Here is an 18834-nt window from a genome sequence, read left to right on the forward strand (position 1 = left end):
GCAGATATAAATACACAGCCGAGTTAGCCAAAGCCAAAACCGACCGGTCCTGCTTTTCCGAGAGGGGACTGATGTTCTATATTTCAAATCACGTAAAAGAATCTATATCCGCATTTTTGACATTTTTACCTATCATGTCTGTTTGTTTTGTTTACACATCATTGTCAATATAATGGAATTTGAAGCAACTGTCATACAGGTGAGAAGTTAAGCTAGCTACCAAACCAGGTTTAATCCACCATTTGTGTATATAAGAAAATGCCTGTACCAAGTCAGGAATATGACAGTAGTTATCCGTTGTGAAAGCTTTTGATTTTGTCATTTGATTAGGGACTTTTCGTTTTAAATTTTCCTCGGAGTTCAGTATTTTTTGTGATTTTACTTTTAACGTCAACAGTCCCTATTTGTTTTTAAATGCAACTTATTTATGCAGAAAAAGGAAAGTCGATAAAAATGATCGAATTCCTTCTATGTGAAATGTACATAATATGCATGAATCTTTGATTATCGTATTAAAAACTCCTAAAGTAGTTTTATATACAAAACCATTCAAATAAATCACCATCAAAACTGAAAAACAAATTAAATTCTTTAGGAAAGATATTTGTATTTGTAGATATTACAAACAACATTTTCGTTGTTAAACGTAATTACAATGTAATACAGAAAACTGAAAACTATGTCTAAGTTTTATCACAATCTGGTTAATATTTTCCCGCTATTTTAACAAACATATAGAGAGTTTTGTAGGAAAAAAATATTTAAGCTGAAGTAATTTATAAAAATGTTTCAAGAATAATTACGGTTCTATTATCCACAAAGCTAAAACATTGAGGAATTGTCCATTTAATCTTCCTTTTGTTTTAACAGACTTATTATTAGGATTGTTGTCTTCGTTCAATTATTGTGTCTGCTTTATTTTAGTGTTAACATTTGCTTTCATTTAATTCGTTAATTTATAGATCGAAGACTTATAAGTATTTTGCTTTATTTATTCATTTCATTTTCATTACAAATTACTCTGAGAAAGGTTGTGTCTTCTTTTATGTATCGATGTGTTCTGTTTCGCTTAAACTGATTAAATTTAACAAAAAAGATAAGCACACAATCAATTAAGGCGAGATAGGAATTATGAGTAGACGAAATAGGGATTTTATTTTAAAGTTTAAACATCAGCTATGTTATAATTGTGTTGTTGTTTTTTTACAATTATTAATCAATTGTTTTACATTGCTATTTCTTAATTAAATGTAATAAAAACATAAGAGTTTCAGATCTTTATCGCAGGTTTAACGATGATTTCACTAATACAGACTTTGATTCACTTAAATGATTCTGGGAGAAATTAAAGCCACAATCGGTACTGCAGTAAACGAAGAGTTTTTTGTTAGTTTTTTTTTTTTATTATTATTTTTCTTCTTTATTTGAATAAGTTGAGCGTAACGTTATGTTGAATCAGTGTATATATAAATTTGTTATGCTTCTATTGCATGAAACTAAATAATTAAAAAATTATTACATAAAGAGGATGAGATTACTTATATCCCTTAGGGTAAACAAATCTACTGTACAAATAGATATGTTACATGTCTATATACATACACATTCGTTTGATATATTTGAGCTTTTGATTTTGCCATTAGAGTATAGACTTTCTGTTTAGGATTTTCTTGGGAGTTCAGTATTTTTGTGGATTAACTTTATACAATGAAAAATATAGATAAAATTCTATACAAAAATCGAAAATATCTTTAAGATAGCTGGGCTATCTAAATATTCGACGACATATATTTTCTTAAATTTCTGTAAAAGTCTTTTGGGTCAGTGTACTTTCAAACTTTATTAACAATAGAATTGGTTTCCACAAACAATTCCGATATAAATATAAACGTTTTTCTTGAAAAATAAAAAAATACTAATTGTCTAATCAAATTCAATAATTTTCAAATATCCTTAAGTATCTGCTAGCATCAGGAAATTATTTAACCTTTAAAACGCTGGCACTAAACACTGACTAGACACCTGGCTTATTTTTTGGGTAAGAAGGTTTGCCTATTTTTTCTTCTTTTTTTTTTAACATAAAAGAGATTAATGAAATGTGCAATAACTTAGAAAACAGTAATAGAATAAATTATGGTAAAGCTTTCAAAAGTAAAATCACAAAAATACTGAACTCCAGGGAAAATTCAAAAAGGAAAGTACCTAATTAAATGGCAATATCAAAATATCAAAATCTCAAACACATCATATTAATGGATAACAACTGTCATTTTCCCGACTTAGTACAGGTATTGTCTTATGTAGAAACTCTTGGATTTAACCCTTTTCTTTAATACCATTACAAAATAAACGACAAAAATACACTTGCAAGCTAAAGAAATTAACAATAATTAGAAAAGCATCGACCAGTATCTAAATATTGGCTCAAAGTGCGTAGTCTGCTGGTATAATAAAACACATTTTCTTACACACAAGTTTGGGATGTGCTACTTCCAAATTAAGTGAATACAGTAATGTCACTTACAGTGTACTTGAGAACTGGTAAATGTAAGTCTATACAAAACGAGTTTTTCAGTTATGCAGTATTCTGTAATCAAGAAGACAATGCATGGATACTATTAGTTAAAGTTTCCTCGAGTTGTATGATAATTAAAGACTATGCTTGACTAAATTTGTATTGTACAGCCTACAGAAATCCCACTTCACTAAAATTGATTCAAAATACGATATTTACAGAATAGGACATGGGTTGAAGTACATGATATCCATTGGGACTATAACTATAGTATCAGCGTACAGGCAACATCTACTAAAGGCCATAGTAAACCAGTTATACTTATTGTAGCTCATGGTAAGTTCCCATAGTTTACTCTGGATAATAGGACTTTGTTTGTTAGTAATCAAAGAAGTATAGCAGTTCTTTGCAGAGCCCTATAAAGTAAACAAATGAAATTAAGAATGGAAACGGGGAATGTGTCTAAGAGACAACAACCCGACCAAATTTACCTTATGATATTTTTTTTAGCATGCTGGTGACCTAACAAACCAATATGCTTTGATCATACCGATAAAAACAGGAATGTACACTTGAACATGTATCATACAAGAAATATAATTCTACACGTGTTATAATGTGATCATCGTGTTTTACAGAAGGTTGTCAGTGGTCAGCTCCATTAGAATTGACAGGAGGTTATCACTCAAATTTGAATTTAATACTCGGAGGTAAGTTATACTTTTAAATATAAGAAAAATTTGGATGATGCACTTAAAGTCTATGTAATTCATAATCTCTTTACCTTTAAATATAAATAAAAACGCATTTATGTCCGGTTGTATATGGAGCGTAAGTTCTAATGATAATAGTGTGGTTTATAATACTTTATTTTTACACTTTATAAAGAACTCTTGTCATACCATTTTGATGCTCCATATGTGACTTTTTGCAAGTCTCTGCCTCAATCAAACATACCCTCTGTTTCATGGGAAAAAATTGACACTTTAAGCAGTAATCATCAATCCCTAAATTAAAAATCATAAAAGAAACAACTTTACTCCTTATGTTGTAAAAGATTTGATTATTTTTCAGCCTGTTTATTTTATTCGTATAACAGATATTTCAGATGTTATAAGCCATTTTAAAGTAGTTGAATATTTAATTGTGCTTTAAATTGTTTTATAGGATCAGCTGGTATATCTGTAATCATCATAGTTCTGTCATTGGGTATTTGTCTTCGAATAAAATTACAACGACAACAGAAATGCAATTCTAATGAAGGCAGAGAGGAGGTATGTACATTAGACTGACAAACACAGTGTACATAAATACCTAGTTCTCGTGTTATCTCTCCGGGTTTCCCCAGAGAGGTCGTGGAACTGATATTAAAGTTTTCAAACCCCAATTTTGACCACCTGATACGTTTTTGTCAACGCTGCTCTTTGTTAAAATTACTTAAAAGCAAAGTTGAATTTCTTAGTCAATTATAAAGAATAATTCATAGTGAAAATATGATAAATAAATTGCTAAAATCGATGTTTTGTATTGTAGTCACTTACATAGTAAATCATTTCTACTACAATCAGAAATACCCTTATGAATAACAATAATACAATAATACATTTCAAAGAGGACAGTTAGTTTGTTTAATACTTTTTATACTCTTTTTTTTTGAGAAATAAACAAAATGACAAAAATAACTTTAAAAAAAACCTCATCAAATATAGTTATCAAAAGTACTAGGATTATAATTTATAATTGTAATATACGATGCAAAGGGTAGAACATTCTTAGTAAAAGACATTTAGAAGTCTACACACAGTCTTCTTTTTCTACAAAAGTCTAAGTATGAAAACTATAATTACATGTTATTGTTTAGTCTTAAATCTACTCGAACAGTTTTGTCCATACATGCGTTTTCTTTTTGTTTATACAGGAAATGAATCCTTTGTACTATAGGGGTACTGACTACATTACAAAAGTTGAATCCGATGACTGTTACGAAATAGACTTTTCATCTCTGATTTTACTGGAGGTATTAGGAGAGGGTGCCTTCGGAAAAGTTTACAGAGCTAAATTGAATGACAACAAACTCTCTAAAGAGAAAGATTTTATTGTAGCAGTCAAAATGTTAAAAGGTAATTTTGTTTGTTTAAAGTTTTCTTTAATTGTAATCATTTCGATAGTTCCTCTGGTATTTCAAAATAAAAATAGTTTTAGGTCATTTTTTTAATTTTTAAAATGACTTATTGTTTATTACATATACAGAGCTGATTAAATATATCGTTTAAAAGATTATTAATGAAGATGCACAGAATTCATAAGTTAAAAAACCCAGGAAATGGATAAAAAAAAAGAAAAAAAACAGAAAATGTATACAAAATAAAAAAAAAACAAAGATGCACATAAAACCCTAAAGAAACATTACTTTGCTGGTGATGCTTTGAAACGGAATAACTCATAATACATTGCTGCTCTCAATGAGCATATAATGGCTCTAAGTAATTCATTAGTTGCTATGGAATTTTAATTATTATGCACAAAAAATAATAGAATAAACAATTTGGGTTTAAACATTGATATATTAAGGTAAAGTGGATAGAAAACAAGTAAATTTATACTTATGAAGTCTTCTCCATAACACAAATATGAATATATACAGTAATGATATAAAGCAAAGTTGTTAATTGATTATCAAATGAGCTATAGATCTATAGATAAAAAAAAAGAGAAAAGGGAGAGGCATAGATTGAGAAGTCATACAATTAATAAACAAGTAAAACATGGCTTAAAATAAATTTACATCAGTATATAAGTTTTCACATCTGCATAACAAATATTAACTATTTTTTGTGAATTTTCTAGATTATCACGATTTTCCTGAAAAGAAGAGTTTATTACTGGAGATAGAGTTTATGAAACGTTTAGGAAGTCATCCACATATAGTCAGTTTTATAGGATGTTGTAAAAGAGATACCATTTGTTTATTGATGGATTATTGTCAACTAGGAGATCTACGTTCATTTCTCTTACGTTATCGCCGAGGTTTACAGGTAAGAACATATCGTGCAGGGCTTTTTTTTACATTGCGAAAATACGGGCAGATAACTCGTGTAACTCAAATATTCAGAAAAAAGGAGTAACTATTGTTGTCGTCTGGTGTCTGGTCTGTAATAATATACATACAATACGTGTACCAACATAGCGGCTGGCACATCACATTTGTTTAAATTGTTCAAAACTTATCCTTCTTAATTAACGCCTGTCATTTTTCATCTTTATTTAAACATTTTTTGGTATCTTAATAAAAAAAAAATTGAATATATGAGTATTTAAGCCCTTTTCGGTTTATTTGATAGTTCAACATAGCTGTGTTATTCTTAATCTTCCGTGCTCTTTTGCGCAATTTGTCGTTCAGAATATCAAGCCGTTTCAAAATTTGAAACAATTGGCTGTGTTTTTTTATTTGGTCATTATATCCACAAAATTTTTGACCTCTTTTATGTTGTTAGAGCAGATATTGACTTTTTGTTTTACCTTAATTGAAATGTCATCAACGGCGTTGAAATCAAAAGATACCGTGCGTGTAAATGTATGTCGAAAGCACGGCAAACTTATTCATTAAAGCTATATTTGTTTTCTTGATGTTATATCGACTTTTATATACTTATCACAAATAGATCATGAAATATATTTTAACGGAAATCGTTGAGGTTTTTCCGTTGTATTGAATAAAGCTTTGAAAATTTCCCGAAATTTGATACAAACATGATAGACATTCAATTTAAAAAAATCAGCGTGTACTGTCAGTAAAGCGGTTCTCTAATTTCCTAATTTTGATTCACATTTGAAAGGCTGCAACCGCAGCGTTAACTTGAATATGTTGCTGATCTCTAGACATTGTGTTGGCTTAAGGACAACCACGACTTCTTTTGACCTTCTGGAAATTGTTACGATTACTTTTATTAAAATAATCCACTTAATATTGAATAGGTTGGTGTATGGATTCTGTTAGAAATTAGTAATAATTACAAAAATGAAGCTGTCTCCAGTAAACACAAAAGGATACATAATAGCTACCTTCGCTGAGTGTAATGTCACGGACGACACTCGGCTAACCGAGAGATTGGTCGGTTAATCTATATTGAGTATGTGGCTATATCGGCGGTTGGTCTGTTAATCGGGTTGGCTAAAGTCTGTTGTTCAGGTCTTATCGAGAAAATCATTGAAAGTTCAGCATGTTCACGGCCGACACTCGGCTAACCGAGAGATTGGTCGGTTAATCTATATTGAGTATGCGGCTATATGGGCGATTGGTCTGTTAATCGGGTTGGCTATACGTCTGTTAAGAGTAAAACGCACAATTTAATGTTAAACTCTATCAAATATACAGATTTTTGGCATATTATAAGAATCAAATCAAAAAAAGAAAAGTGTCTGACAAAATGATATCTATCATCGAACAATTTCCACCTTTAAAAACATTTCATAGTCTGCGCAGTTTTCAGTAAAAGTAAAAGGCGTCGCGCAAGTGTGTAGTATTTATGATTACACGCATAGCAATTTTTTTTAATAAAAGGCGAAACAAATAATTTTAGATATCATTTAAAAGACACAAAATACTACTTTGGTTCTTAAATATAAATTGACATTAGTAAATATTTCATAATTATAATATAACGCGAGTAATACCACGTTTTAGTGAAAATTATGGGAATAAAGTCTGTTAATGGGTTGGACAATTGAAATTGCGTCAGTTAAGAGTTATTTAGCCTCGAAAATAGTTTTGCTACCTTTATATTTTCCCATTGAAAAAGTTAAGTATGAGATGTTCTTGAGTAAAAAAAAAGATAATACGGTACAACACTATCCTTCCAGTAAAAGCATTTTCATTTTGACTTTCTTTGCATTGTATTGAAGAGTGTGTCACTTCAATAAAGCGTGCTCTGGGTTGGCCGCTGGAATATGCATGAATTTATTATTAACGATTTCAATCAATCTTAATTTTTGTCTCTGCTCAAAGTAGCATGTTCTCAAATCCGACTGAACGTGTCTTTCTAATACAACACAGGGTACATATAACGTGTTTTCGTTCTCATATACACATGATATTTGTCACTGGACGTTTAACCCTAATTCGTCAGCATCATCCAATTGGTTTTTTTCTTTTATTACTTAATCATCTGTTGTTTACAAATCATTCTAAAGAAGGAAATGAAAAGGAGCAAATGCAGCTACATTTGGTTGTATTAAGTTTTAATTCATTTTATTCCGTTTATTTCCTTTTCTACATATGTGCAGAGGAGAACTGCAGTTGTCCACATGTAAACTTCAAGCATTTGTCACCAATATGATTACATCGCAATCCGTTACTGTTTCAGCACTCAGGGGGGTTTCATGTCTTTATTCGTAAACAATTATTGTTTTTTCTCTCTCTTTTTTAGCAATGCATCACTCTCTACTGTCCTTATCTTTTATTTATATTTTGTATCTCCATCCAGATTCTCGTGTATACCATGAGGGTCCGGATTGGGGGTGTTGTTTATTTCTGTATTCTTTAAATTGTTATGTTACTTTTCTATACATTTTATTTATCTTACTCGTTATTCTTTCTCTATGCTTTATATTGAGGCATCCCAATATATTTTACTTACTGATGTTTAGTTACATTACGACGGTAATCTCTGATTTATATTATACTGGTTACCAATGTAGATGACAAATTGGTGTCATTCATGACAATTAAACAGAATTCACATGATATGTGCGACCATTCTCGGAAAAAATCAATTTTACTTTACTGATTTAACACTTTTTGAAACCATTTTTATCAATTTTCGATATCCATTGCCTAAATTGTTAATTGTTCATGTGTTTTGTTTCCGTATATTTTATATTCCATTGCTCATGTTTTGTTTCCGTATATATTTTATGTTCCATTGCTCAAGTGTTATTTCCGTATATTTTAGCCGCTTGTCTTGAGCCTACCAAATTAACACACCATAAAGTAACAAAATTATACTTTCATTGTCATTCATAACTCTTAACAGACCAATTAACAGACCGGGTTTTATACATCCGACCCAATTACAGACCAGGTTTTAAATAAAGATTGATTTATGTCACCAAAATACAGATTTTCGTGTAGATTTTTCACACAATGATATCAATGTGGTTAACACACATAATGCCTGTCTTTTTTCGATGTTCAAAATATTGCATGCAAGTAAATTCAACCCATGTGTCATTTTGTGTACATTTTGTGTGTGTAAAATGTGTATAAATTTATTGATGAGTAACTTGCCTTTTCATTTTATAAATCGTACATTAAAGCTAGAAAAATAAACATTACACCACTGGATTCAGTACATTGAATAGTTTTGTTTGACATAAATATTTTTCATGATAAACATACATTTAAAAGGTTATACAATGAAAAATGCTGAGTTTTCAATGATTTTCTCGATAACACCTGATTAACAGACTTTAGCCAACCCGATTAACAGACCAACCGCCGATATAGCCGCATACTCAATATAGATTAACCGACCAATCTCTCGGTTAGCCGAGTGTCGGCCGTGATGTTTCATTGTATAACTTTCTAAATATCTTTTCATCATAAAAAGTATTCATGTCTAACAAAACAATTCAATGTACTGAATTCAGTGGTGTCATTATTTTTTTTTTCTAGCTTCGATGTACGATCTATAAAATGAAAAGGCGGGTTACTAATCAATAAATTTAAACACACTTTACACACATAAAATGTACACAAAATGACACATTGGTTAAATTTACTTGCATTCAATATTTTGAACATCGAAAAGAGAAAAACATTATGTTTGTTAACCATATTGATATCATTGTGTGAAAAATCTACACGAAAATCTGTATTTTGGTGACATAAATCAATCTTTATTTAAAACCTGGTCTGTTAATGGGTCGGATGTATAAAACCCGGTCTGTTAATTGGTCTGTTAAGAGTTATGAATGGCAATACAAGTATAATTTTATTGCTATATGGGGTGTTATGGGGTCAAACGAGTAGGCTCAAGACGAGCGGCTAAAATATACGAAAACAACACATGAGCAATGAAACATAACATATACGGAAACAACACATGAAATTGAAAATTGATAAACATGGGTTCAAAAAGTGTAATATTTAAGTAATATTAATTTCATTCAAGAATATATCATGTTGATTCTGTTTAATTGTCATGGATGACACAAATGTGTCATCTACATTGGTAAGTTAACCAGTTTATAAATCAGAGATAAGCGTCGTAATGTAACTAAACATCAGAAACATGTCGACAATAAAAGATGCAGTTTACTTAAGTGTTATTGTCAATGTAGCGGTATTTGATTTTTTTATCTGACAACCCTGCATACCATCTGGTATCCACTTAAGGGAACTCTACCAGCACAAAACATAAGAGGCGTTGGTTCAGCAGCTCTTTATTTATCTTTTAAACATCAGTAAGTAAAATATATTGGGACGACAAAATATGAAAAATAAAGAAAGAATAATGAGAAAGATAAATAAAATGTAGACAAAAATGTCAATACAATTTAAAGAATACAGAAATAAACAATACCCCGAATCCGGACCCTCATGGTATACACGAGAATCTGGATAGAAACGCAGAATATAGAATAATATATAAGGACAGTAGAGAGTGATACATTGCTAAAAACGAGAGAAAAATAGTACTTGTATAAGAATACACACATGAAACACCGATGGCTGTTGAAACAGTAACGGATTGCGATGTACTCATATTGGTGACAAATTCTAGAAGTTTACATGCGGACAACTATGGTGGGAGGTTAATGCCATTTTGCGTTTTAGCGCTTTAGCATTTTCGCCTTACATATTCTATATGGCGAAAACGCGAAATTGCGAAGTCGGAAACGCGAAAACGCGAAACCGATTTCTCGTTTTCGATTTCGCATTTCACGATTTCGACTTCGCGATTTCGCCTTTTCGCAATTTCGCGTTTTTGCCCTATAGAATGTGAAAGGCGAAATCGCTAAATGGACTTCACCGGCTACCATAGACAACTGTAGTTCTCCTCTGCACTTATGTAGAAAGGAACTAAACGGAATAAAATGAATTGAAACTTAAAATAACCAAATGTAGCTGCATTCGCTCCTTTCCGTTTACTTCTTTAGAGTGATTTGTAAAAACCATATGATTAAGTAATAGAAGAAAAGAACCAATTTGATGATGCTGACAAATTAGGGTTTAACGTCCAGTGACAAATATCATGTTAAGATGTGAACGAGAACACGTTATATATATATACCCTGTGTTGTATTAGAAAGACTCTTTCAGTCGGAATTGAGAACGTGCTACTTCGAACAGACACAAAAATTAAGGCTGATTGAAAACGTCAATAAAACATTCATGCATATTCCAGAGGCCAATTCATATCACGCTATATTGAAGTGACACACCCTTCAATAAAATGCAAAGAAAGTCAAAATAAAAATTCTCTGTCTAGGATACTGTAGCACCGTATTGTCATTTTTGTTTACTCAGGAACATCTCATTCTTAAATTTTTCAAGGGGAAAATATAAAGGTAGCAAAATTATTGTCGTGGCTAAATAACTCTAAATTGACACAATTTCAATTGTCCAACAAATTAAGAGACTTTATTCCCATAATTTTCACTGAAACGTGGTATTATTCACAATATTTTACAATTGTGAAATATATACTAATGTCAATTTATTTTTTAGAACCACAGTACTATTTTTGTCCTTTAAATGATATCTTAATTTGTTTGTTTCGCCTTTTATTAAAAACATTGCTATGCGTATAAGCATAAATACTACGTGCTTGAGCGATGCCTTTTAGTTTTACTGAAAACTGCGCAGACTAAGAAATGTTTTTACAAGTGCAAAATGTTTTATGATAGATATCATTTTGTCAGACACTTTTCTTTTTTTGATTTGGTTCTTATAACATGCCAAAAATCTGTATATTTAATAGAGTTTAACATTAAATTAAGCGTTTTACTCTTAACAGACGTATAACCAACCCGATTAACAGACCAATCGCCCATATAGCCGCATACTCAATATAGATTAACCGACCAATCTCTCGGTTAGCCGAGTGTCGGCCGTGAATGTATATGACTGTTTAGTTATAAAGTATAGTGGGAGAAAGAATGACTTATTTTGATTCATGCAAAGTAAATTATGTTCAATAATGAGAGGTTTCGAATAGATTTGAATCATAGGTTCTTTAAATGGACTTCAGAGTAAAAAGCAATAAATATCAAGCAAGCCATTCCCATTTGCTCTTTCGTCGGTACTGACATGATGTAAAGGATATGTAAACTATAGATTTTTAATCAACCAAAACTATGCTTGGAACACCGATCTATGAGCTTTGAATGTCTCGCTGGTAACTTTCGCCCCTCCTTCATGCAAAGTTGACCTTAGACAAATTTCGACTTCACTACCTTATCAAATTTCAGTTTTAACTTCCTAGGGCAAAGTTGACCGTAGACGAATTTCGAACTTTTTCCCTAGGCAAAGTTGACCTAAGACGGTTTTCTGCTGCAATGTCATTACAAAAAGCTGACCTTGGGTGGTTTTTCGCTGCAACTCCTATATGCAAAGTTGACCTTGAACGGGTTTCGGCTGTTATTCCATAGAAAAAGCTGACCCTAGATGGTTTTCGGTTGCTACTCTACTAGAAAAAACGGACCATAATGATTTTCGACTGTTTATTTATTAGAAAAAAAATGACCTTACTAGACGATTTTCAGCTTTTTCTTCATTAGAAAAAGCTGACCCTAAATATTTTTCGGCTTTAACTCTTTTAGAATAAGCGAACCCTAGATGGTATTCGGCTTTTACTCCTATAGGCAAAGTTTACCTTAAACGGTTTTCGACTGAAACTACCTAACATAGTTAACTTTATAAAACTATCGACAATCAATGAAATGAATGCAAGTAATTATTGGCAACCGTTTACTGTTTTCTGCCAGTATATGCAAATGTGACCTTAGAAATAACTCCTTCAAACAAATGTGACCTTAGACATAACCCCTTCAAACAAATGTGACCTTAGACATAACCCCTTCAAACAAATGTGACCTTAGACATAACCCCTTCAAACAAATGTGACCTTAGACATAACTCCTTCAAACAAATGTGACCTTAGACATAACTCCTTCAAACAAATATGACCTTAGACATAACCCCTTCAAACAAATGTGACCTTAGACATAACTCCTTCAAACAAATGTGACCTTAGACATAACTCCTTCAAACAAATATGATCTTAGACATAACCCCTTCAAACAAATGTGACCTTAGACATAACTCCTTCAAACAAATATGACCTTAGACATAACCCCTTCAAACAAATGTGACCTTAGACATAACTCCTTCAAACAAATGTGACCTTAGACATAACTCCTTCAAACAAATGTGACCTTAGACATAACCCCTTCAAACAAATGTGACCTTAGACATAACTCCTTCAAACAAATGTGACCTTAGACATAACTCCTTCAAACAAATATGACCTTAGACGGCTTTTGTTCATTCTGTTTAGATCTCTTTAGTTTTAGTCAGTTTATGTTTGCCTATGTAAACTTTAAATCTCTCGAAAAATAAAGGTTTTTGTTTTAGATACACATTCTTGTACATAAAAAAAAGTATAATATGTACCATTTTTCTTATGTTTGCCTATGTAAACTTTAAATCTCTCGACAAATAAAGGTTTTTGTTTTAGATACACATTCTTGTACATAAAAAAAAGTATAATATGTACCATTTTTCATGGTAAATATCGTTTGACTCTGTCTGATGTATTGAAAGGCGAACATATTACTTTTTTTGTAGACTGATTATAGAACATTCCGACTTTCCTCTGACGACGATAGTGGTTTGAATTCTTCAGGGGAAAGTGCAACATCATGTAAGTGTTCAGTTCATACTTCTTTACGTAATAAAGATTGGTCTTGCTCCTGGTTTTTTATCCTTTAACGAGTACTCTATTGTTTAAGAACCACCGATATATTTATTCATTGTTATTCACGACAAATACTTGATGTAGTCTAGTATGTATAATTTACTTTCGTTCAGCTTTATTTGTTCGTCCAAAGAAGTAGCAGGTTTTATATTTTCTATTTGTTATTTATTTTATTTTTATGTCGTTTAGTTTTAATTGATCATTTGCTTATTCATATAAATGACTCTCAACCGAGAAAGAGAACAACATGTATAAGATTCTTGCAAATATAATATCAAAGGACAATATCTTTTTCTGTACTTTCTATAGCACACTCACCAACAGAATTACACCAGACTCGTTTACTGTCCTACGCCAGACAGATTGTGTTGGCGATGGTGAGTTACTTTATAATCATTGTCAGTCAAATAAAACGGAACAATAACTTTCATCTTTTCACATTTTTTTCTATGTAAGAGTTTTTAGATCCAATTAAACATTTAGATAGTTTACGAATTTCGATGCATTACGCCATTAGCATATCGAACTCTGAGTGTCTTCTGGGAATTTACAAAAATTAAATAACTGAGTTTGGTGCCAAACGCAAATTTGATTAAAAACTAAGCATATTTTATTCTCTTTCTTAAATATATACTGAGGTCATTTCTCTTTGTAATTACTGTTATTGTATTATCTATACTGTTCTAGTGACACATTTCTCTATTTCAGCTCTAGTATATATTGCCCTTGGTTCTGTAAAATATTGTGTAAAGAAGACGTAAGAGACATGCACTTCTTTAAATGATAAAAGAGTATAAGTTTCCAAACACACATTTATTGGAGAAGCTTCAACTCACTAATTTATAAATTGAAGCCAGACGAAAAGAATGTTTTGTCATAGAGTTAGAGATATTAACATTTTTCTACACCAGTCTATAATTGTTGAATATCGACCGTGTATTGATTGTTTGTTGGTTTTTCTATGTTGTTTGGTTGCTGTCTCACTTAATATGTCGACGATTGCAGTACACGACATATTATATGTTAGCTAAAACATTCAATTATTTTTCTTCCATTAGTGTATGTCTCATTTTGTTTAAATATAGCGTCTTTTTCAAAAGACTTATTATTCTTTTTTATAGTGTGTCCGTATTTTCAGAAGGTGTTGAGTCCTTTTCAGAATGCGTCTTATAAACTATAGTAGTTGGTGATTTCAAGTTGTTTGAGTTGTTTTCTCAAATTATCTGTTGACATTATGTTGACCTCTGTGTATTTTTACTATTGTTGTCGGTGACCTCAGTTAGTGTGCGTTTTTCGGTGGTAATTTGCGTTTTCGGTAGTTATTGGCGTTTTCTTTTAATTTTAGAGTTTTTTTATTTGTACTTTGTTACGTGATGTTGGTTTATTATTTTCTGGATTCTGTTTCCCACGGCTGCTTTGGTGTTGTCTTCCTGGTTTATTTTCAAATTAACCACTGGCAGTAGTTTCGTAATCAATTGATAATTGCCTGTCTAGGTAAGATAATGAAAAAATCCTTGGACTGTTTTTTTTATTTTCATTTAAGGAATACATGGCATCAAGGAAGTTTATTCACAGAGACTTAGCCGCAAGAAATATACTTATGTATGACGAAGAGCGAATAAAAGTGTCTGATTTTGGTCTGACACGAGATATTTACGAACGAAATCTTTACCAACCTACCTCAGCCAGGAAGTTACCATATAAATGGATGGCGCTGGAAGCCATCTTTGACCAGGTGTTTACAATAAAGTCAGACGTGTAGGTATACCACGTATGTTAAGCATTAAATGAATATATAACACCAACCTATGGCTTGTACATTTCATAACTTGGACGGTTGCTAGATCACGTTCTAATGAAGATGACTTTTAACGTAACTATGCATTTACATATACATTTATTTTTTCAGGGTTTCAAATATCCCCGACTTGTGAATTACTTAAAAAAACAAAGTGGTTTTCAACTTAATCTGTGAATATAATGTCTTTATAAAATAATATTTCATACCCTACCTTTCATTGTTATGTTATTTGAGAACTACAACATTTAAAACATATATAATAGATTTAGCAGAAAGGACGTGTATGACAAACTTACTAATTCAATTAACCGGTCTTTAATCGAATGATCTGATGATTCAAAATACTTACTGTCCTTAATGACTTCTTAAAAGTACTGAAGATTTTTATTATAACATTTTAGAGAAGATGGACAGGGGAAAGGGAACATAGGAATGAGGGACAGAAAGGAGGGTTCAGGGGGTCGGGAAGTGCGATTTTGGGGCGGAGTATAAAAAGGTATATGCTTTGAAACTTTTTTCCGGATATTTGTCTGGGAATAAGGGGTAGGGAAGTGAGCGTAAGGGGGATAATTGAAATTGAAATACAGCAAGAAAGGAAGTGGGAGTTGGGGGATAGGGAAGTGGAAATCCAGTACTATGACCCTTTCATTTTAAGATAAAACTCAAGACACATGTTATATATGTTGTTTCTGTGGTTTTTCAGGGGTATCAAACCAATAGCTCTAGTTAATGTGCATGCTGTTGGTTACTGCATTGCGCATTTTTTCTTATCTGTGTAAGATTTTAAGACATACGGTTCAGATAGTTAAGAAAAAGGATGTGTGCGCACGTAAAACTAAATTAACACAACCACATTTAAGTTTTTAAAAAATTAAGGCTATATAGACCCTGTGTGTTTATATGCCTTTAGTTATTTCGTCGGAGGAAAAGGGTATTGGCGATTGATTTGATCAGTTGTGCGGGCAGTTATCTCTGGTGATTCTTGTTATATGAATTTTTGTACATGTATGTACTATTGAAAAGTAAAATAGAATGAAATTCAAAACAGTATGGCTGTGGCCATTGATTTACACATTAAATTCATCCATTGACTGGGACAATTTACGTGAACGTTTGTCTGTAACGACCACTGTTCACAACGTACCTACGATAGACATTTAAACTGTGGGGTCACCAAAGGTTTCTTAACGCCTTTAATTATAAAATAATTCGACAAATTAATCAGGAATAACCTTTATGTGTTGATTTATATAATTGATATATAAATCAAAACATCGTGTTATTTCTGAATAGTTTTCGAATTACTTTATTAAGGTACTAAGAACCTTTGGTGACACCATAGTTTCAGTGTCTTAAAAAAGTACATAGTGAGCGGTGGTCGTTACATACAAACGTTCACCTAAATTGTCCCAGACAATGGATGAATTTAATGTGTCAATCAATGGCCACAGCCACACTGTTTTGAATTTCATTCTAAAATACGTTGAACACAACGCCGGAACTTGATATAGATTTCAAAAGTATTTTTTATGTCTATAAGACTGGATACACTGCGGATGAACAGTTAGAAATTTGAGGGGGGGGGGGGGGGGAAACGACAGCAAGGAAATCGATTGTCAATTATTCTATTTTCACAGCAACAATCAAACACCTTTTCCAGCTAAATAAAGGCAACAGAAGTAAACCGCTATGCTAAATTCTGTATTCACATCAATTCTATGATTGAATTATTGTCATAAAATCCTTTCTATTTGTAAAAGTATGAAATGGTTCTGAATAGAAAAAAGTAAAATCACAAAAATACTGAACTCAGCGGAAAATCAAATAGGAAAGTCCCTCATCATGGCAAAATCAAATGAAAAAACACATCAAAAACAATTAGAAGGGACGAAAATACAAATACTTGAAATCCAGTATTTTTACTGAAATAATTGTGAATGAGACTCAGTTTTGTAAAATATGTTTTTCTAATAACATATTTCTCTTTATTTGATTGATAAATCGTTTCCATTGAAGGTTTACTACAAGTTATTCAGCCGTGGTGCCTACACTAATTTATATTAAGTTACAAGCAAACCCTGAAGCATCTTGAAATTACAATGCAATGTTGTTATCAATAACCGAACAAAAAAGTTATAGTTTTGTTCTGAAATAGTCGGAAATCAATTAAAGGTGGTATGGGAATCTTTCGTCATCTTGGATTATAAAAAAACAGAGAATCTAATGTCAAGATTTTCAATCAAGATAGCAAAATTTGATACAGGTACAGATAACTAGTGTGAATTTACATTTAAAAGAACAAATTTATAAGATTATAACTTATGAATATAAATATTTTTACAATTGTATATTATGCTTGATTTTTAATGTTTTTAAAATTGGCATTTAAGGGAAGATAACTCCATTTTTTGGAAACTACATGGAATTTTGCTATTTTGTATTTAAGCAGGAAAACAAACACGGTGACTTTTGATATTCTCAAAGCATTTTCGAAAAGCTATCTTCTCGTATTTTATTTTAAAATTCTATCATTTAGTTTAGCTTCACATAATGATGTTTTTTTCCCTGAATAATCCATACAACCGGTAGCTTAAGAAATTCGTAGCGACCTATCATTTTTATAATATTTTTGAACATATATCAATTACATATACTACGTTTTGGAAAATTATGAGCAAATTCTATCGTTTTTAATGTAGACCCCATACCATCTTTATAGCAATTTTAATTTAATTTAATTTATTTTAATACTTTTCAAGTTTGTTTCTGGGGTTTATTTTGCCTCAACCTATTGTTGTATATGTAGTTACATTTTTTTTTACCTTTCTCATCTGCTTTATGTTGAGTGTGGGTGTGTATGTATGTACGTGTACACAACAATTTTATAACATTTCGCCTTGTTATTATTACAACCATGCTGTGATTTTGTAATGATTGTATAAACATTCGCATTATAATCCGTATTGTATCGGCAACTAAATTATTTCCGATTATTTAGTTTCTAGCAAATACAAGTAAAAAAGCTACCAAATACTCAAACAAAAAGTTTAAATAGTTAATAGTTGTCCTTGGGAGAAGTCGCCGATCATCATCGAATATCTGCGTTGCAACTGTAAATTGATTGCAAATTTTACAAACTGTTTCAGAGCCTCCAATTTCAGTTTCAAACAAACATGCATAGTTAGGTTTAAACGATTTTAAAGTCTTGTCTTTACTGTTTGCAAAAGTATGAATTATTCTAAATAATAAGGATGTTCTTATCCCAGGTATAAAACCTTAGCTGTAGTAGGCACAGCTTTTTGGAACTTTTGGTCCTCAATGCTCTTCAACTTTGTACTTGTTTTGGCTTTCGGACTTTTTTTTATCTGGGCGTCACTGGTTAGTCCTGTGTGGACGAAACGTCCGTATGGCGTATTAAATTATAAATCTGGTATCTTTTGATAGCTATTACTCGTGTGTATCTCTGTCCTTTATGTTCTCCAATTTATTTGTATTATAGTCCTGTCATGTGATGTTGTTATTTTAATGTTATATTT

General features: G+C 31.5%; 1 protein-coding gene across 1 annotated transcript in view; it reads left to right on the forward strand.

Moving 5' to 3' along the window:
• The window catches only part of LOC139521626 (fibroblast growth factor receptor 3-like), a 51414-nt gene that overhangs the window by 14178 nt on the left and 18402 nt on the right, over positions 1 to 18834 (forward strand). The window contains exons 7-14 of the mRNA XM_071315105.1: positions 2737 to 2851; positions 3154 to 3225; positions 3683 to 3789; positions 4434 to 4635; positions 5363 to 5550; positions 13368 to 13443; positions 13807 to 13874; positions 15041 to 15255. Of these exons, the coding sequence (XP_071171206.1) occupies positions 2737 to 2851; positions 3154 to 3225; positions 3683 to 3789; positions 4434 to 4635; positions 5363 to 5550; positions 13368 to 13443; positions 13807 to 13874; positions 15041 to 15255 (1043 nt within the window). The remainder of the gene's footprint in view (positions 1 to 2736; positions 2852 to 3153; positions 3226 to 3682; positions 3790 to 4433; positions 4636 to 5362; positions 5551 to 13367; positions 13444 to 13806; positions 13875 to 15040; positions 15256 to 18834) is intronic.

Source organism: Mytilus edulis, chromosome 4, assembly GCF_963676685.1.
Source record: "Mytilus edulis chromosome 4, xbMytEdul2.2, whole genome shotgun sequence".
Classification (NCBI taxonomy): domain Eukaryota; kingdom Metazoa; phylum Mollusca; class Bivalvia; order Mytilida; family Mytilidae; genus Mytilus; species Mytilus edulis.